General features: G+C 45.3%; 1 protein-coding gene across 1 annotated transcript in view; it reads right to left on the reverse strand.

The window, feature by feature from the left end:
* Positions 1 to 22,134, reverse strand: part of B3GLCT (beta 3-glucosyltransferase) — a 116,963-nt gene that overhangs the window by 84,201 nt on the left and 10,628 nt on the right. The window contains exons 2-3 of the mRNA XM_058670898.1: positions 17,377 to 17,426; positions 2,083 to 2,122 (exon numbers count right to left, since the gene is read on the reverse strand). Coding sequence (XP_058526881.1) covers positions 2,083 to 2,122; positions 17,377 to 17,426 — 90 coding nt within the window. The remainder of the gene's footprint in view (positions 1 to 2,082; positions 2,123 to 17,376; positions 17,427 to 22,134) is intronic.

Below are 22,134 nucleotides of genomic sequence, written 5' to 3' on the forward strand. Positions count from 1 at the left end.
ACTCCAGTGAGGTCCTACGTGCCCAGAATAATCGTGCACCGATATTGCCCAGACGGTGAGCTGTAATCTAACGTATTGATTAGTCCCTTGCATGGCGCATAGCAGCTGTGACCTGGGCCTGCAGACTGAGCCCAGGCGGTGCTCAGACTCCACAGTGCTGCTGGGACTATGCAGGCTCCCCAAGACTAACAAGACAACTGTGACTAGAAGGCCCCTGGCTCCTCTCTGGATATGGGGTGAGGTTTCACTGGATTTGTCACCTGCAGCTGCAAGTATGAAAATTTCCTTGCTTGGGGTCATTTTTCCCAGGGTAGTTTCAAACCCATGTTCCAGGGTGAGGTCATTTAGCCATTTAATAATCATTTATTATGAGGAGCCCCGATCAGTTCTCATAAACACATAAACAGATCCCTGAAGCCGCCAGGGATAGCAGCACTCCTCAGAGAAGAGGGACCAAACCTTGTAGGGTATTGTACTATGGACAGGAAAAATGAACTATGATGGCCCATTAAATACAGCTGCTCTTGGTGTCTGCAGATCCTAATCTCTGCTCCCCCTGGACAATGGTCACCCTCACTTCTACTGGGGCCCTGTGGGCCAAGCACCCTCTCCTGCCCCTTGAACAGCTTCCCAGAATCCAGGCCCAAGGGAAGGGCATCTGACCCAGGCATCTCAACCTCCAGGTTGGGATGACAAGAATCCATATTAGGGAGCGTAGGTCCAAGTCACAACCCCACTTCTGATTCCAGCTTCCTGCCAGTGTGTACCCTAGAAGTCAAAAGATGGCTCCCGCAGTTGCCTCCTGGCATGTGGGAAGCCCAGCTTGCACTCTAGGCTCCTGGCTTGAGTCTGGTCCAACCCTACCTATTGCAGGCATTTGGGGAGTGATCCAGCAGATGAAAGATCAACCTGTTAATCTCCTGGGCTCTCGAAGTAATTGACTCTTAATTGATTAATTAAAAAAAAAAGGCTAGGAAACAAAGCATTCCCTTTCCTTCCCCTCTTATCCAAAGATCTCCTTCCAGGTCTCCCTGCCTATTCTGGGATCAGAACAGGCACTTCCTACAGCGACCCAGCCTCACGCTCCACCCACACCTTGAAACTTGCTTCCACATGGGGACTAGAGCCATGGCATTGCCATTTCAGCCTCCATCTGCAGTGTCTGCAACCCATACATGCACAGGTTCAAAAACCAGCTGTTCCACTTCCAGTCCAGCTCCCTGCTAAAGCAGCCGAGAAATGGCTCAAGTCCTTGGGCCCTTACACCCAAGCAAAAGACCCAGAAGATGCTCCTAGGTCCTGGCTTCAGCCTGACCCAGCTCCAGTTGCTGCAGCCATCTGGGGAATCAATCAGCAGGTGAAGGCTTCTCTGTCTCTCCTCTCTCTGTACTCTACCTTTCAAAGGAAAATAAATAAATTGCAAAAAAAGAGACAGAAAGAAAGTAAAGGAGGTGGGGAAGGAAAAAAAGAAAGAAGAAAAGACCAGGACTTTCTCGCATGCATGATGTGCTTACAGGATCCTGGAGAGCAAAATGGGTTTGAAAAGCAAGGCAAACAAGGCGGGGTGGGCTGGAACAGAAGCAGGAAGGAGGCATTGCAAAGTAGGCAAGGGTCAGATTCCACGCAGGGTCCTCACGATGGGTGTGATCGGGGTGTGTGGTGGGTCGACTCCTGAAGGGCCATGAGCATTCAGAGGTCAACAAGCAGGGAGCCCAACCCAGTGGAGAGTATGGTGTAAGCACGGGCCACGCCTTGTCCTTCTCCCACGAGACATAGGCCCCCATGTCCCAGACTGGCCTCGGTCATATCTGTGTCGCCACAGTGCCTGCCTAGGACAACACTCTGCCATCACTGAAGCATGAGTGATGGGCGGCTGAGGAATTAAACCCAACAGACAAGCTGTGAAGCTCAATATGCCTCTCAGACCAACACGCCACACAGAGCTGTGCTCTCTTCCCACACAGAGCCAATCTTCCTTATCCCATAAATAAAACTGGAAAGAAGGATGCACTTCACCGAAACATCAGTTATGACAAATACAACCAAGAACACATTCTCAGGTCACACAAAGTCATTTCTTACCTATGTTGTTTTTTCTGGATCTGCCACTTTTCTCCAAATCCTGCATGTGAGAGAGAAAAAAAAAATCAATCTCATCTTATCCCCCAGGGAGTAATACTCCAAAACAACATGCATGGCACACACAAATTAACACTAGGGTGGGTAGGAGGGAAGGGATTTGAAGACAGGAGCTTAGAGATGTTTCCCCAACCAAATGAGATCGGAGCTTAGAGGGGAGTAGCAGCCACGATGACAGAGCCTCCTAGGTGGGTCTGTGCCTTTCTGATGAGCTGGTAGGCAAGTTGTTTACTGGTGTGGGGCTCCGTACCCCTGAGCAAGGCAGACATGTCACAGCAGTCCTGGGTCGGGGCATGGCCACAAGTCTCAGTGACTATGTAGCATCACACATGCATGTGCGTGCGCACACACACGTACACACACACAGCAGGTGCTCTGCAGCCTAGCAGGCTATTCCTCGTGACAGTGCTCTCTACTCACCTTCCACTACATCACCTTTCTTGTCATCAGAGTGTGGTCAGCATGTGGGCTGTGGAGGCGCTCACCTAGGGAGGTTGCTATGGTTACAGCCCTGTCCTCCAAAATGAAAGTGTGGGAACCTTAATACCCAGAGCAGCAGCGCTGACAGGGGAGACCCTGCTCAGTGTCCTTCTTGTGGCGATGCACTGGTTATCAAAAGAGTAGGCTTATTACAAAAGCAGGGGCCAGCACAGTGGCACAGCAAGCTTATCCTCCACCCTGTGGGGCCAACATCCTGTACTGGTTTCAGCTGGTATCATGGGTGTTCTGCTTCTAATCCAGCAGAAAGCTCATGGCCTGGGAAAACAGCAGAGGACGGCCCAAGTCCTTGGGCCTCTGCACTCACATGCAAGACCTGGAAGAAGCTCATGGCTCCTAGCTTCCAATCAGTTCAGTTCTCACTGTTACAACCATCTGGGGAGTGAACCAGTAGATGGAAGACCTTCTCTCTATGTCTCTCCTTCTCTCTCTCTCTCTCTCTCTCTCTCTCTCTCTCTCTCTCTCTCTGTAAAGTCTACCTTTTGAATAAAAATCAGTCAATCTTCTAAGAAAAAATTAAAATTAAGTACATAAAAGTACACTCATTTGCTCTCTCACACAGCCTGTTTGGCCCTTTGAGTCTTCTGCCATGGGAAGCCACAGCAAGAAGGCCAGGAAGACCAGGAAAGCCCGTGTACCTTGCACTTCCTGGTCTCCAGACCTGGAGGAGTCTCTGTTGTCTGTAAGTCACCCAGTCTCAGCTACTCTGCTACAGAGGCGAAGGTGGGGGGTCACTGGAACTTGGTAGCACAGGAGAAAACTCGCAGCAACAGGGGGGAACTCACAGTGACAGGAGGGAAATCTCAGTGACAGGAGGGAAATCTCAGCGACAGGAGGGAGCTTGCAGCAATCACTCCACACACACAAGTCTGGAGCTAGCCACAGGAATGCCCAAGGCTGGCGGGGATTTTCTGGTCAAATGCAAAGCCTTAGCAACTGACACTTCCATCCTCACTGCCTCTTTCCGCAGACTGAGAAAGAATTTTCTCCTTCGTTTTCCCTTCCTGCTTCCCACAGTCATGCATTATATAATTAGCACGACTGAACAGTGGCAAATATCCTTTCATTTTCTACACAGATAGCTACAAGGAATGTGGCAGTAAAGGGGCTAGCACTGTGGCACAGCACATGAAGTCACTGCTGGCATCCCATAACAGAGCACCAATTAAGTGCCAGTTGCTGCACTTCCAATCCATCTCCCTGATAATGGCCTGGGAAAGGCAGAGAAGATGGTTCATGTACTCAAGCTCCTGACACCCATCCTGGGGACCAGGAAGGGGAACCTGGCTCCTGGCTTTAGTCTGGCCAAGACCTGACTGCTGCGGTCATCTGGAAAATGAACCAGTGGATGGAAGATCTCCATGCGTGTGCATGTGTGTTTCCCTCTCTGTAACTATGCCTTTCAAATAAATAAGTCTTTTAAAATGTGGCAGTGAGCTTTACCAAGATAATTGGTGCAGCTTAAACACCACAATAAAGACATGGAGACATGCCTTTGAAGAATGTTAAAGGGACAATAACAGACAGGTGCAAAGGGAGCTAAACACCAGAGAGTGGCTACCATGGGTGGCCGCTATGGATTGGACATGGATGGACTGTGTCCCCCAGGTACTCATTTGTTGAAAGTTGATTCATATTGTGAGCTGTTACAAGGGTAGAAATAACATCTCACTCTGGGGTTGAGAGGCAGGATCCTGGGAAGATTGATCAAGATTAGATATGTCACCAAAGTCGAACTCCCTGACTGAAATGCAGTGGCTTTACCACAAGAGACTAGAGAACATCTGATGCCCTGCACTGACTTTGTCACTGGCAGATGCGGTCCCTCAACTCTGGACCAGAATCCTGAGCCAAAATGAACTCTCGTAGTGACTGATCCAGTCTGTGGCAGTGTGTTACTAGTCACAAAATGGACACAGACAGTGGCACTGCATGAGGCTGTCTCGACTCAGAAATGCCACTGAGGAGAGAGGAGCCCGCACTCACATCCGGTGTGCTGGGTTACAGAATGAACCACTACTTCACTTAGTCCTGAGACGATGCGTGGCCCTGGAAAGAACCCTGGGCTGAAGCGCACAAAGCCCAACCCACTCCGCACAAGGGGCTGAACCAAGGCCATGTGTGTGAACTTCCTGTGCAGACCCTAAAGCTCCTGGTGGCCAGAAGAGCAACCTACTCGGGATGAGCAGAAGGAGGGAGCTCTGTGTCGCATGCCCTCCTGTCACTCCATCCCCACCACTAATCACTGCTTGTCTTTGACCAAGCTGCCTGATCCTTGGGAGGCCCAACTTTGGCTGCCGGATGAAGCTCAGGGAAAAATAAAATGTTTTCATCTAAAATTAGCACTGGAGATGATTCAATCCTGCACTGCTTTTTCAAATGACACAGCAGAGGGTCGGGAAAGATAAAGGATTGTCCTGCAGTCCAGCAGGTCTTCCAGCCAGGGAACTGGGATGGAAACCCAAATCTTCAGACTCCTTTGCTACATTCCTTCTCTACATCTTGTGAAAATACATGTCCACTCCTCCTCCAGAGGCATTTTTCACAAAAAGACAAGTCATTTCAGACATAAACATATATATACATTTTAAAAATTGAAATGCAGAGCTACAGAGAGATGAGAGACAGAGATCTTCCATCCACTAGTTTACTCCCCAAGTGATCTCAATGGCCAGAGCTGAATCACTCCAGCAACACTCACATGGGTGCAGGGGCCCTTCAGCATGTGAGCCATCCTCTGCTGCTTTCCCAAGCCACCAGCAGAGAGCTGTCTCAGAGCTGAAGCAGCCAGGACACAAACCAATGCCAGTGAGGCACACAGGCAACGGTTTAGCCTACCACATCACAGCACCAATCCCTAAACATGAACATACTTTGAGAGTAAGCTAAAAGTAACACTAGGGTACTTCCAAAGTTCATGGGAAGCACAACTAAACTTTCTTTAAGTATAAACATTATGAAACTCCTATATATAAGGGCCTTAAAGATGTCTAGAAATCCAAGTTAAGTTGCCACCTGAAACGCTGCCTAGATTTAAGTTCCCATTACATTCTGATCCAGATTCCTGTCACTGCAACTAGGCAGGTCAAGCACTTGTGCCCCTGCCACCCGCGCAGGAGCCACAGGTTGAGTTCCAGGCTCCTGGCTTCACCCTGGCTCAGCCCTGGCTACTGTCGGCACTTGGGGAGTGAACCACTAGATGGAGGATCTCTCTTGGTCTGTCTTTCAATACAACAACAACAGACAATTTTTTAAATGTTCAGAGACACTTATGAAAAAAATATCTTGCCTGGATTTCAAACTTATCATGTTTTAAATAATGGTTCTACAAACATTTTCAGGTACCATTGTATGTACAACAAAAAACACCTTTATCAGCAAGTTTAAATATGAAAACTACAGGGCTAGCACTGCAGTACAAAGGGCTAAGCCAATACTTGTGACTCTGTCACCCCACATCAGAATGCTGGTTAGGGTCCCAAATACCCCACATTTTTTGAAAGATTTGGTTTTTTATTGCAAGGTCAATTATACAGAGAGGAGGAGAAACAGAGAGGAAGATCTGTCCATTAATTCACTCCCCAAGCAGCCACAATAGCCAGAGCTGAGTCAAGCCGAAGCCAGGAGCCAGGAGCTTCTTCTGGGTCTCCCATATGGGTGCGGGATCCCAATGCTTTGGGCTGTCCTCAACTGCCCTCCCAGGCCACAAGCAGGGAGCTAGATGGGAAGCGGGGCTGCTGGGATTAGAACTGGTGCCCATATGCGATCCTGGAGAGTTCAAGGTGAGGACTTTAGCTGCTGGGCTACCACGTTGGGCCCCATACTGCATTTCTGTTGTTGCTGTTGTTGTTGTTATTGTTAAGAATTATTTATTTTTATTTGAAGGGCACAGTCACACAGAGAGACCTTCCATTTTCTGGTTCACTTTTTAAGTGGTCACAAGGGCCAGATCTGAGTCAGTCTGAAGCTTGGAGCCAGGAGCCTTCTCAAGGTCTCCCATATGGGTGCAGGGGACAAGGTCAGCCCCTGCTGCTTTCCCAGACCACAAGCAGAGAGCTGGATTGGAAGTAGAGCAGCTGGGATTCAAACAAGCACCCCACACGGGATATAGGAGCCACAAGCAGAGGACCAACCATGACACTCCACCATGCTAGCCCCCAAGATATTCTGCTTTTAATCCAGAACCCTGCTAGAGTAGTTGAGAAGGCAGTGGAAGATGGCCCATGTTCCTGGGTCCCGGTCATCAACCTGGGAAATCAGGGTGGCATTGGTGGCCCCTGGCTTTGGTGTGACCAGTCCAAGCTGTTTCAGTCATTTGAGGAGCAGACCAACAGTAAGAACACCGCTCTCTAGCTCTTGCTGTCACTCTCATGTTTGTTCTTTTTGTGTCTTTCACAGGAATAATATTTTTTCCAATGTGAAAGGCAGTTATGGGTGAGGGAGTTATCTTCAATTTACTAGCTCATTATTACCAACAGCTCCAACAGTCAGGGCTGGGCCAGGCCAACGCCAGAAACGCCATCCAGGTATCCCTCATGGGTGGAACGGGCCCAAGCACTTGGGTCATTTGCTGCTTTCCCAGACATACCAATAGGGAGCCGGATCAGGAACAGAATAGTAGGAATTCAAATCAGAGCTCACGTGGGATGCTGGCACTGTAGAGGCAGAGGCTCAATGCCTGCCCCCAATAAAATAAATCTTAAGAAAGTAAACGATAAATACCCAGAACTCACTAGTTCTGCTCTACATTATCTACATAAACTGGAACACCAACTAGACTTTCTACCAGCCATCTCTGGGAAGTCCAGGAAAAGCAACCAAAATTCCACATTAGTTACTTAGTGCTGTAAATCAGGCCGATACCGGAGCTAGAAAATGATTAGCTCTTTCAAATGGCTCAATTTGTAAACTGTAAAAATAAAACATCCAAGCAACTGTTGAATTAGGTGAATTGAAATGGAACCAAAACGTTTGTGAGTAATTTCCCCTTTGAGGAAGAAAATTAGCCTAAATGAACAAACTGACAGAACATTTAAAATCCTGTCTCCGGCTTCCCTTGTGAAAAGCCTTAGTTCTTCCTAAGAAAGAAACACATGGTTTGTTTTATTATCTCTGCTGCCACAGGCTTCTTACACCAGCCATCAATATTTATCAAAACATGTTCACTGTCAAGGTTCTACAATTCAGGGGAATGGCTATTCAGACAGAGGAGAGCTCTGTGACTAACACACCTGCCCCAGCCAGTGAAGACCAACTCACGCCACCCTTACACACACGCTCTATTTTTTTACACCACAATGGATGTGAACACTTTCTATCCAAATAGAGAATGCTTAGTTGCTAAGGCCTTCATAAGAAGAATAAGCAACATACTCAAAAGGCTCGGATGAGAAATATGCTATAAAGGAGGAAACACCATTTTCACCCAATCACAGCTCCATACTTGTGGCCTGGGAAAGCAGTTGAGGATGGCCCAAAGCCTTGGGACTCACACCTGCATGGGAGACCTAGAAGAGGTTCCTGGTTCCTGGCTTTGGATCGGTGCAGCACCAGCCCATTGCAGTCACTTAGAGAGTGAATCATCTGATGGAAGATCTTCCTCTCTGTCTCTGTTCCTCTCTGTATATCATATATCGGACTTTCCAATCAAAATAAAATAAATCTTGGGCCCAGCATAGTAGCTTAGCAACTAAGGTCCTTGCCTTGAATGCGCCAGGTTCCATATGGGTGCTGGTTCTGGTCCTGCTCTCCCCCTCCCTCATCCCCAGCTTCCCATGCAGCTCCCTGCCTGTGGCCTGGAAAAGCAGTTAGAGATGGCCCAGGGCTTTGTGATCCTGCACCTGTGTGGGGGACCTGGAGGAAGTTCCTGGCTCCTGGCTTCAGATTGGCTTAGCTTTGGCCATTGCGGTCACTTGGGGAATGAATTATTAGATGGAAGATCTGTCTCTCCTCCTCTCTGTACATCTGACTTTGCAATAAAAATTAAAAATCTTTTTTAAAATAAATTTTAAAAAATCAAAAATCCAGAAGATTTGATTTCTATCTTCACCTTTTTAATGATCATGTGCTGTTGGCAAATCACTTTACTTTTAAGGGACTACGTGTCCTCAGCTGTAACTGGGCCTTCTGGCTTTGCCTGGCAATAGCAGGATCCTCAAGAAGACCCAATGAAATAAAAGTACTCTGAATCATAAACAGTCTCCATATCACAAGAAATTATTATTATTACTTCCCCTGAGGCAGAATCCTACAGTATAAGTAAAGATACATTCACTGTTGATAAAAGAAACAGTCTCTTCAAAAATGCATTATCAGTCATAAGATGACTCAACAGCCTTCACTAATATGGAAAACAATAACTATTTAAGATATTATTTCTGTCTCATGCTAAATATATCCAGTGCAGAGCCCACATAGTAAAAATGTAGATGAGGCTCTTAAGCACATCCAGGGATCGAACAGAAGTGTCTCTGACACGTGGATCAGCTCTGCCCCCGCTCTGCCGTTCCCAAAAGTCAAAACTCCTCTCTCGCCTGCAGGCAGTCCAGCGGCACAGCCACCCGCAGGGTCTCCTGCCCGGCCCTAGCACCACTGCCACACAGCACTGCCTGCCAAGCAATGGTCATCAAATTCTTGCAACTTCCATGACAATAAATTCTTTCACAAGAACAAATAATGATAGTAATAATAATAAAGCTCAGTATTAATAAATGATAAGAAAGTAGAAAACTCAGATAACCAAACAAAACTTCTAAAATACCTTTTGCAGTGTCAAAATATCCTCTTTTTTTACAATTACTAAAACATCTAGTGGCTCTGTTTTAACTATTAAAGGATTTTTGCAAAAAAGAAAAAGGGCAAAGGGTACAGACATGTTTGAGATGACAGAGAATCATTACGGTAAATAACAGACAGCAGATTACAGAAAAAGACAGGGGTCAGGAAGTCAACAGGGAGGTACCTGGAGAACCCCTGGACACAGGGAAGAGGCAACTATGGCAGAGTGGTGTTACAGGGAACAGAAAACCCACCAGCCACTGGTGAGCTGTGATATCAGCCCTTGCTAATCCCACCAGCCAGGCGGGAGCTTGGGTTCACGGGGAGCTCGGGAGGTGAAGGCAGGATGGGACTGGCCAAATACAATCCTGCCAAATACTTTGGCCCAGCAACAAACAGAAAGGGAGCTGCGTACTCCATGCGGCGGACTGGTGGTGGGTCGGAGCTAACAGCACAGGGATCAAACGCCAGAGTGGGTGTGTTTCCAGCTAGTCACACCTGGCTGATACCACGGGGAGGAAAGTGCCAGCTTCGGGTCCTGCAGGATCTGTGTGGTCCCCGGATCAGAAAGCCAACAGCCCCCGCTCTCCAGCAGTGCCCTGCCGGGCGTCATCGTATGTTTAGACAAGGTCAGCACCACCAATAAACCAGTTATCTGGGACAGTTGGCGTCTTCCTAACCCAGGACACAGAACATAAAAACTGACTTGTAGAGCTGTATGTAATACATCTTAGAAATATGCACGAAATTGCTATTGATGTTATATTGGGACTCTTAATTGACTGGGATGATATTCTACCAGCTCTACCTTCGGACCAGAAATGGTCTTCCCAAGAAACTGTTCAACCCATCTGGACAATAAGTAGCTGGACTCTATGCTTGGTATACGTTTGCAAGGAAAGAATCTTGATTGAATTTGAACTGTAATACTGCATCAAAGTGGAGGAATCCACCAGGGAGGAGGGGCGTGGGGAGGGGTGGGGGGATTCCCACAGCCTGTGAAACTGTCACATAATGCAAAATAATTAATAAAAAAAAAGAAATATGCACGAAAGAGAAGAATCCGCCAAACAGGATTGCAATGTCAAAAGTTAAAAGAGACAAAGGCACAAGGAATGTTACCGAAGACTCCCAGTAAAGGAACAAAAGCCTCTAACAGAGTTAACTGAGAAAGACATTGAAAAAATGCAGGACACAGAAGTCAGAAAACTTATTACAAAGCTTCTGACCAACAATGAGAAGCATATAATACAAGAGTTCAGGGCCCGGCACGATAGCGTAGTGTCTGCAGTTCTCACCTTGAACGTGCAGGGATCCCATATGGCTACCGGTTCTAATCCTGGCAGCCCTGCTTCCCATCCAGCTCCCTGCTTGTGGCCTGGGAAAGCAGTCGAGGACGGCCCAAGGACTTGGGACCCTGCACCCGTGTGGGAGACCTGGAAGAAGCTCCTGGCTCCTGGCTTCGGATTAGCTCAGCTCCAGCCGGCTGCTTGGGGAGTGAATTAATGGATGGAAGATCTTCCTCTCTGTCTCTCCTTCTCTCTGTATATCTGCCTTTCCAATAAAAATAAATAAATCTTTTCTAAAAAGTCCAAAAAATTTAAAGAATTTATTACAGTGGAAATGAATGAAATGAAAGCTTACATTTCAAAAGTTAAGAATACAGTGAAGCAAATTAAAAATACAGTGGAGAGTTCAAAATAGAATGAATTAAGCAGAAGAAAGAATATCAGAATTGGAAGATATTTCGTGTCGTGAGGGGGAAACAAACAAATAGTGGGAGAACCCAAGTATCTATGTAACTGTGTCACATAATACAATGTAATTAATAAAGTTAAATAATAAATAATTAAAAAAAAAAAAGAAACAAACAAATAGCTGGAAGCAGAGCTAGGCCAACCTAAAACAAGTATCCACGAATTAAAAGACACAATTAAAAGGCCCAACATAAGAATTATGAGAATTCCAGAAGGCGCAGTAACAGTAACTGGGATTAAAGGAGTATTCAATGAAATAATACACAAAAACTTCCATAATCTAGAGAAAGAATTAGAAAACAACATCCAGGAGGGGGACAGACTCCCCACAGGGCTGACAAAAAGCACCCTTCACCAAGACACATGATAATCAAGCTCTCCTCAGTTGAACATAAGGAAAAAATCCTTAAATGTGCATGAGAGAAAAATCAAGTGACCTCTAGAAGAACCCCAATCAAACTCACAGCTGACCTCTCATAGGAAACACTACAGGCCAGGAGAGAATGGAGTGACATATTCCAGACTCTAAAAGGGAAAACAATTTTCAGTCCAGAATAACATAACCTGCAAAGTTCTCCTTGGTCTTTGAAAATGAAATAAAATTCTTCCACTATGAAGAAAAACTCTAAGAATTCATTTCCTCCAAACCTGCCCTACAACTAGCACTCAAAGATGTTCTCGTGAAAGAGAAAAGGAATAGCAGCTACCAAAGCCAAAGACATATGTGGAGAACATCCCACTAAAAGGCTAACAGAAGACTCAACCAAAGAACAACACATTACTAAAATAACAGAACCAAACTGCCACCTATCCATATTAACATTGAATGTAAATGGCTTAAATTCATCAACAAATGCCATATTATGAGGACTGGACCAAAAATCAAAATCCATCTATCTGTTGCTTACAAGAGACACATCTCACCAACAAAGATCAGAGGAAATTGAAAGTGAAAGGATGGAAAAAGATATTCTAAGGAAAAACATGCAGGGATAGTCAATCTTGTATCAGATGATACAGACATCGATGTGAAAAACATTGAGATGAAGAAGGATACCGTATAATGATCAAGGGATCCATTCAGCAAGAAGAGATCACCATAATAAATATATATGCAACAAATGCCAAGGCATCTAGCTACATGAAACAAACATTAATGGACTTAAAGGGAGAAACAGACTCCAATACAACCACAGTGGAGGACCTTAATACCCCATTAACATCAAAACATCAATGGACAGGGCCGGGCACCATAGTGTAGTAGTTAAGGTCCTTGCCTTGAACGCACCAGGATCCCATATGAGCGCCGGTTCTAATCCCGGCCGCTCCACTTCCCATCAGGCTCTCTGCTTGTGGCCTAGGAGAGCAGTCAAGGACGGCCCAGGGCACTGGGACCCTGCACCCATGTAGGAGACCCAGAAAGAAGTTCCTGGCTCCCCACTTCAGATCGGCACAGCACCAGCTGTTGCAGCCACTTGGGAAGTGGATCATTGGACGGAAGATCTTCCTCTCTGTCTCTCCTCCTCTTTGTACACCTGCCTTTACAATAAAAATTTTAAAAAAATCAATGGACAAAGTAAGAAAAAAAAAAAAAACAGAAACTCAGCAAAGAAACAACAGAACTCACCAAAACTCTAGAGCACATGGACTTAGTTGATATCTACCAAACCTTACATCCTACAAATAGAGAATACACTTTTTTTTTATCAGTGCATGGAACCTTCTCCAGAATTGACCATGTTATAGGCCACAAAACAAGTCTCAGCAAATTTTTAAAATTTTTAAAAATCAAAATCATACCATGAGAAAGGAAACATATCAACAGATACCAACAGATACCTCAGACATACACAGAAGACATAGAAGAGATGGATAGATTTTTGGACACATACAATCCACCAAAATTGAATCATGAAGCAATTAATAACCATTAGTAACCATTGAATTCTACAAAACATTTCAGGAGGAACCTACCCCTCATCTTATACAAGCTTTTCCAAGCAAGAGAAACAGAGGCAATTCTTCCAAACTCGTTCTATGAAGCCAATATCACCTTTATACCAAAGCCAGATAGAGAAACAACAGAAAAAGAGAACTAAAGACCGATATTCTTTTTTTTTTAAACATATTTTTATTGCATTTCATTTTTTTAAATTAATTACATGGCATTATGTGATACATTTTTTATGCACTGGGATTCCCCCCGCCCCTCCCCAAACCCTCCCCCCACGGCGGATTACTCCACCTTGTTGCATTTCCATAGTTCAAATTCAGTTGACATTCTTTCATTGGAGGTTTTACCAAGCATAAAGTCCAGCATCTTATTGTCCTGGTAAGTTCAATGGTTTCTTAGTGAGACCATCTCTGGTCTGAAGGTAGAGCCGGCAGAGTATCATCCCAATCAGTTAAAAGCCCCAACATAATATTTCCAACCATTTACAACATTGTGGCATTAATTGACATGGTATTGATTAGCCAATATGTTAATAGGAAAATGCAGGTTCTCAACCACACCTGTGACTTCTTCATAGACATTTCAATTTTGGTTTACATTCCAACCGTGTTCTATACACCTTAAAATGGCTTAGATTGCTATTCAGCTGTCTCATGCCTATTTTAATGTTAGTATTTAGCAGTTTATAGCATTGAAGCATGTTTTCGCTGAGCCTGGATGTTTTTCAGGTGGTCTAACTCTATAATTCTAACAGGATATATGTCAACAGTTTAGGTGAGCATGTTTAGGAGGGCTGTGCAGAGAAATCTTCCATACCCCAGTGAGGAGTAACTAATCTTTGTGTCCCACCCAGTGAGGTATAAGTGCATCCCCGCTGACCGTTTCCTGTCTGGTTCTAAGCTTTCCTTGTTGTTCTATCTATTCTAGTTTTGTTTGTTTGTTTGTTTTGAGGAGTTTCTGGAGTGCTCCTGATGGTTATTACGAGAGGGGGTGGGGACCCAAAATTGGAATCAGGCAAGGACCAGAGAAAGCTCCTCTCCCTAGTCCTGAAGGAAGTTTACTGTTCTTCTGTTTCTGCGGACCGCTCAGGGATCCTGGTTGTTGTTCCAATGACCTTGGATCCTGCAAGGCAGGATTTGGGCTTCTTCCATCCCATGTGGTACATCCAAATGGGGGTGGGTGACCTCAAAGTTCTTGGTCTCCGAAGGCACTTCATTTCCCCGTGAAGACCAATATTCTTAATGAACATAGACGCAAAGACCCTCAATAAAATACTAGCGAACAGGATCCAACAGTACATCAGGCAGATCATTCACCCAGACCAGGTGGGATTCATCCTAGGCAGGCAGGGATGGTTCAACATTCGCAAATCAGTAGATGTGATACATCACATTAATAAAATTAAAAATAAAAACCATATGATCATCTCAATGGATGCAGAGAAAGCATTTGATAAAAGCCAACACCACTTCATGCTGAAAACCCTAAGCAAGATAGGCATGGCATAGAAGGAACATTCTACAACACAATCAAAGCAATTGACTAAAGACCTAATGCCAGAATCATTCTTTTTTTTTATATATTATTTTTTTATATATATTTTTAATTATTTATTATTTAACTTCATTAATTACATTGTATTATGTGACACAGTTACATAGATACTTGGGTTCTCCCACCCCTCCCCAAACCCTCCCACCATGGTGGATTCCTCCACCTTGTTGCATAACCACAGCTCAAGTTCAGTTGAGATTCCCCCATTGCAAGCGTATACCAAACACAGAGTCCAGCATCTTATTGTCCAGTCAAGTTCAACGGCTTCTTAGGTATACCCTCTCTGGTCTGAAGACAGAGCTAGCAGAGTATCATTCTTAATGGTAAAAGACTGGAAGCCTTTCCACTAAAATCTGGAACTAGACAACGATGTCCACTATCATCATTACTCTTCAATACAATATTGGAAGTCCTTGCCAGTGGTATTAGGCAAGAAAAAGGAATTAAAGCAATTCAAATTGGAATCAGGCAATTGAAATTATCTCTATTTGCAGATGACATGATTCTCTACATAGGAGAACCAAAAAACTCAGTCAAGACACTACTAGAGCTCATAAGAGACTTTGATAGGGTAGCAGGACACAAAATTAATGAACACAGATCGATGCCACTAGTGTACAGAAATAATTCCATGGCTGCGAAAGAAATTGTAAGTACAGTCCCTTTTAAAATAGTGGAGAAGAATTTAAATACCTAGGAATTAAGCTAACTAAATATGTAAAAGACCTCTATGATGAAAATTATAAAATATTTAAAAAGACAATAGAAGATATTGAAGAATGGAGAAACTTACCATGTTCCTGGATTGGGCAGGATCAACATCAACAAAAAGGCCATATTATCGAAAATAATACCCAGGTTCAATGCAATCCCAATCAAAACTCCAACAACATTCCTCTCAGAAATAGAAAAGATGATACAAAAAATCACCTGGAAACACAAGAGATCACGAATAGCCAAAGCTATCCTGAAAAATAAAAATCAAGCTAGAAAAATCACAATTCCAGACCTCAAGATATACCACAAAGCAGTGGTCATCAAAACAGTCTGGTACTGGTACAGAAACAGAGAATAAGATCAATGAAACAGAACTGAAACACCAGAACGAAGCCCACACATACAAGACAACTAATCTTTGGAAAAAAAAAAAAAAACCTGAAAATAATTCAGAGAAAAATCCTGGTCTATTCAACAAATGCTGTTGGGACAGCTAGGCAGCAGCTTGCAGAATTAAGCAGCAAGATCCACACCTGTCACATTATACAAAAATCAGCTCTAAATGGATCACACACCTAAATCTATACCCAGGACTCATCAAACTATTAAAGGAAAACATTGGAAGCACTGTCCAAGGAATAGGAACGGGAAATGACTTCTTAGAAAAGATGCCAAAAGCATAGGCAGTCAAAGCCAAAATGAACAAATCTGACTACATCAAACTAAAAAGGCTCTGTACAGCAAAGGAAAAATCAACACAGTGAAAAAGCAACCAACAGAATGGGAGAAAATTGTTGCACCCTACATAAGTGATAGGGGACTAATATCCAGGATTTACAAAGAGCTTCAGAAACCCAGGCAAAGTAAAACAAACAACCCTGTAAAGAAAAGTGGACAACGGAAATGAACAGACATTTCTCAAAAGAACAGATCCAAATGGCTAACAGACATATGAAAAGAGATGTTCTGGCTCCCTAGCCTTTAGGGAGATACAAATGATAACCACATTGAGGTACCACCTAACTCCAATGAGACTATCCTCTATTCAGAACTCAAATAACAACACCTGCTGGCATGGATGTGGGGAGAAAGGTACCCTACTTCAATGCTGGTGGGAGTGCAGACTAGTAAAACCACTATGGAAATCAGTATGGAGAGTGCATAGAGAATTACAAATAAACCTACCATACAATTCAGCTATCCTACTCCTAGGAATATATCCCAAAGAAATTAAAACTGCATGTGAAAAGGGGATCCGTAATCCTATATTTGCAGCAGCACAATCTACAACAACAAAGACATAGAAGCAACCCAGATGTCCATCCAAAGAGGAGTGGCTAAAGAAATTGTGGTACATCTACTCCACAGAATACTATTCAGCCATTAAAAAGAATGAAATTCTACAATTTGCAACTAGATGGTCCCAACTAGGGACCATTATGTTCAGTGAAATAAGTCAATCCCAAAGAGAAATACCATATGTTTTCTCTAATATAAGGAACCCATTATGCAAATTGGAATGTATAGTGGTAGAGTAATGAAGACTACCATATCCAGAAGCCAAGACACAATGCAACATGCATCTCTGCTTCCAAACAAAAGACGGACTCCCACCAAAGTGTTGGACATATCTAGACAATGGGATAATGGACTGACCATTGTCTGTACCACTATTGTCGGGGCACACTGATAGAACTGTAACTCCTTATGAAGAGTGTGACAGCGTGGGAAAAATCAACAGGGGGCGGAATCCCAGACTATACAGAATTATATGATAAATTTCAAAAATAAAATTGAAAAAGAAAGAAAGAAATTAATCTACCTAAACGCTGCTAGTATAGCTTCAATTCTATGTCGAGCAATGTGACTCCACACAAGAAATATGCTACCTACTGCACGATAAAATTGTTACAGAGCCCATTAATGAAAACACATAGAATCTCAGAGAAGAACAGTAAATCAGATTGTCAGAGTCAATACCTGAGTCGGCTGGACTTCTTTCCTTGTATCATCAGAAACCAAACAGAAAGCTGGAAGGAAAAAGAAAGGAACAATTGTTTATGAAAACCAGCAATTTAGTTCAGTCTCACAAAGCAGGAGAAAACAGCAATACTTCCACAAGATTCTGTACTTAGGTTCCAACACAGCTGCAAGCAGGTGTTGCTGGCTTTTCTTCAGTTCTGGCCTAAAACCATTTCCCGATGTGAGGCATGCATGCTTGGGCTTCCAAGCAAAAAAAAAAAAAATTAAAACTTCTGTTTAAAACTGATTCTGGTCCTTTGGGGGACTCCACAGGGAGAAGCATGAATCCCATTCTCAGGGGTCAAGGCCAGAGCTTTCACCGCAGGCCAGCAGGGTTCCTGGTGAGGTGTAGGTCAGGCTCCTGGTGAGGTGTAGGTCAGGCTCCTGGTGAGGTGTAGGTCAGGTTTCGAGTGAGGTGTAGGTCAGGCTCCTGGTGAGGTGTAGGTTAGGTTCCTAGTGAGGTGTAGGTTGGGTTCCTAGTGAGGTGTAGGTCTGCTACAGGGGACTGCAGAGTTAGCAGAGCTCCCACCAGGGCAACGGAGGTGGGACAGCACAGCACAGTAGGGGCAAAAGAGCTGAAGAGACAGCCAGGACAAATGCCCCATTCACGACTTCATGTCTGCAGCCTGTAAACAGACAGTTAGCCCTAGAGACACATGCAGGCTCTACATTAACTCAAATAATAGTAACATCACAGCAGTCAGACTTTGCAAATGTGAAGTGAAACAGTGAGAAAGGTTTAGGGAACAAAACCTAGCAACCTAGTATATTTCTCCAGCAGGGCTTAGGGGAAGGCACTGCAGGGCATTGATTTTCTCCAGTTAGCATTCTGGCGAGAAAGGGATCATGCCATACAGGAAGCGGGCATCAAAAGGTGCAGGCGGCACCACAGGGCAGTACCGCATCACCATGCAAGGGGTGTCCTTGCCAGGCCCACCGGAGCTTCAGCGCAGACCCTGCTCAGAAGCAGGGGTAACTGCACCCACTGGAACTGTTCTGTCCTTCCCACGCTTCCAACCCAAGCCAGTCTCTGCCTCATATTCCCCATGACCCCTAGCTGGCTCAAATGAAATCATCCAACACACACACACTAAGAAGCAAATGACTAACACGGCTTAATCGGTTCCATTTCCAGAATGACATTTCAAAAGGCAAGGTGAAATTGAAATGTAAGTCAAATAAACCACTGTGTGTGGAACTGAGATAACCACAGATATCCTAAAACCTCCCTGGACCACCTCCTAGGAAAGAGGAAACGCTCACCTCCACACCCGCCTCACCCTGCTTTCCTGGGCATTCATCTCCAATGACCAAATTCTATGTTTGCTTGTTCATTATTTACCTGATATTTTCACTTAAGTTCCATAAGGCAAGAATATACAGCTTTATGTACTGTTCACTCCACACCAAGGACAGTTAGCATAGCCCAGGGTCCTTCAAAAGGTTTATGCAAAACACATTGAAAACATTCTGCACCCACGTGCAGATCCAAGAACCAGGAAGAGGGCAGGACAAGCTGGGTTGGGCCACAACAACAGCCAGTTTACTTGAGGGTTGGGACTGGGTGCTGGCTGGGCTAGGCTAGGCTAGGCTACAGCACCCACCAGCATGAGAGGCAACTGGGGACAGGCTGGGGCGGGCCAGGCTACAGCACAGAGGTGAGGCAGGCTATGCCAGACTGGGCCACAGCACCCACCAGCACCCATGAGATCTGGGGGTTGTGTACGGGGGGTATGAGCACAGTAGAGGAGTGCAGGGGGTTCCCCTGCTGGGCCACTGCTCCCACTGGCTAGTGTGAGAATTGGGATTGTGGCAGGTGAGGCAGGGCAGACTAGGCCGGGTAGGGTTTCAACATCCTCTGGCCTGCGCGTGAGCCAGCTGGGCTAAATGACTGTACCCACTGGTGCATGCATAAGCCAAAGTGCAGGCTGGGGGGGAAATCCTGTCAAGCCAGACTGAAGAACTATCTAAAGAATATAAGATCCAGGACTGGGAGTGGGTCCAGTAGAGAAATCGTGGGCATCTCTCTGATGGATTGAAACTCCCACTGGTAAGGATGAGAACCAAGGCTGGGAGCGGGCCTGGCTAGCCAGGTGGTGGCACCTGCCATAATGAATGTGGGGTGGATAGTGGGTTTGGTTGGACTGAGCTAGGTTTTAACACCCATCAATGTGTACCAGAGCTGAATGGGAGGTGGGACAGATGGAACCAGTCTGCTGCACATGCTGGCAAGCACAGAAACCAGGGCTTGGAATGGGTCTAGCGGGAGTTATTGGGGGCTACTCTGACTAGGCTGCAGATCCTGTGGCTGTATGTGAGAGCTGAGTGTGTGGTGAGCAGGGTTGGGCTGGGCCACAGCACCCACTGGTTTACTAAGAGACAGTAAGGAGCCAGAACTGACCCAGCAATTGTAACTACTAGTGTGTGCCATGGGTGTGTGTGTTGACTAGTGTGTTGACTTGGGTGACTGACAGAGCCAGACCCTGTACTGGCAAGCATACTCAAGAGTCAGGTCTGGGATCATTTCATACAAGGTCTTTGGGGATCCACCCAACTAAACCACTGGACTCAGAACTCCAGCCATGCGGAGAATCGCAGGAGCTGTGGTTTGAATGTGCAGTGCAAGTTTCAGAGCTGGGCCTCCTCAGTGGCTTAGACGGAGCAGTGGACAGCACACCCAGATGCACATGGAAGGTATAGCAGTCCTCTGGAGTCTGCAGAGGCCATCTGGTTTCATGGCAGAGGAAGAAGGAAGCAGAGCAGAACAAATTGGTCAACTGCCCCAGCCAAGCATTGGCAGCAAATATCTGGGTGAGCAGAAACTCTAAGGTAGAATATGTCAGCCAATGGACCTTGGAAGGATTTCCTCATCCTTGGGTCAGCGAGACTGACAGCATTTCAGAGCTATCAAACTATCAAAACCACCTGAGCAGAACCCTCAGAGCATGCTCCACCCCAGGGACACTGGGATGACATGGGGTGGCTGTCCCCCATCCCCAGTACTGCGGTGATTGGGAGGCTGGGTGCAGCTTCTCCCTTTATCTACCCCCTAGATACAGGGAAAGGAAAAAAGAAAATGTGGAAACAATGGTCTCACCCACTTTCCCCTAACTCTTGACCCTTCCTACCTTAATCAACTATGTAATTAAACATCGTCAAAAAAATAAAACAAAATAAATATTCTACACAAATTCCAATATTCCTTTGCACCAAAATACTTGCCTTTCAATTCCATTTTGTCAAGAATGCTCTGAAGTTCTCTCATAGAACAAGAGCTCAACCAATACTTAATGAATGACTGCAAGCCTTTACTACAGCCTACAGTCACTCAAGGGCCTTCTAGTCATCTCACTGGGCACACCAAGCCAGCTGCAGGCAGGAGTTTAGTGTCTTCTAGTCCAGCACAGACCCTGGTGTACACACACACATACACACACACGGGAAAGCAAAGCCCAGTTGCTCATCAAACTCTAAGAAAGGGGACATTTGAGCCTGGTGTGGTAGCCTAGCAGTTAAAGTCCCCACCTTGCATGTGCCAGGATCCCATATGGGTGGTGATTCTAATCCTGGCAGCCCCACTTCCCATCCGGTTCCCTGTTTGTGGTCTGGGAAAGCAGTTGAGGACAGCCCAAAGCTGTGGGACCCTGCACCCGCGTGGGAGACTTGGAAGAGACTCCTGACTCCTGGCTTCAGATCAACTCAGCTCCAGCCATTGCAGTCACTTGGGGAGTGAATCATCGGACGGAAGATCTTCCTCTCTGTCTCTCCTGCTCTCTGTATATTTAACTTCCCAACAAAAATAAATCTTTCTTTAAAAAAAAAACAGGGGAGAGGAACATTTAATCTCAGATGTCATTTAAATACCAATCCTGTGTCCTGTCTCAGTTTTGACTTACCTTCCAGCTACTGTGTACATTTAAAGTTCGACCAAATAGAATTATTTAATAAACATCAAACAAGGAGGACACAGTGTGTTAACATCACTTAGCACCACAGATGTGCATACTCAACATACTGAGAACTTGTGGGATTGAAAATTGTAGCCAAGTTCATACAAGACCTTGATTTAGAAGCCCATCTTCCTTTGGGGCTGGTGCAGTGGTACAGTGCCTAAGACCACAATCTGACACCGGCATCCCACATGAATGCCAGCTTGAGTTTCAGCTGCTCCATTTGTTTTTGGGTTTTTTTTAAGATTTATTTATTTTATTGGAAAGGCAGATGTACAGAGAGGAGGAGAGACAGAAAGGAAGGACGGCTTTGGGCTGTCCTTGCTGGGAGCTGAATGGGAAGTGGAGTTGCCAGGATTAGAACCAGTGCCCATATGGGATCCCGGGGCGTTCAAGGTGAGGACCTTAACCATTATGCTATCGTGCCAGGCCCCCAGCTGCTCCACTTGTGATCATCTTCCTGCTAACGTGCCTAGGAAAGTAGCAAAAGGCTTGGGCTCCCACTACCCTCACTGGAGACCTGGACAGAGCGCGTGCCTCCTGACTTTCTCTTGGCCCAGCTCTGGCCATTGCTGCCATCTGGGGAGTGGACCAAAAGATGAAAGCTCTCTCTCCCCTTCTCTGTCTATCCTTGTCTCTGTGTAACTCTGTCTTTCAAATGAATAAACAATTTTAAAATCCATCTTTCTGAAGCTGGGCCCAGGACCAGTGCCCATTTGTTGGACCCCATTTCACAGTTCACTGCCTGCACCTACGAGGTGGGCTA

Source organism: Ochotona princeps, chromosome 12 (genome assembly GCF_030435755.1).
Source record: "Ochotona princeps isolate mOchPri1 chromosome 12, mOchPri1.hap1, whole genome shotgun sequence".
Lineage (NCBI taxonomy): Eukaryota > Metazoa > Chordata > Mammalia > Lagomorpha > Ochotonidae > Ochotona > Ochotona princeps.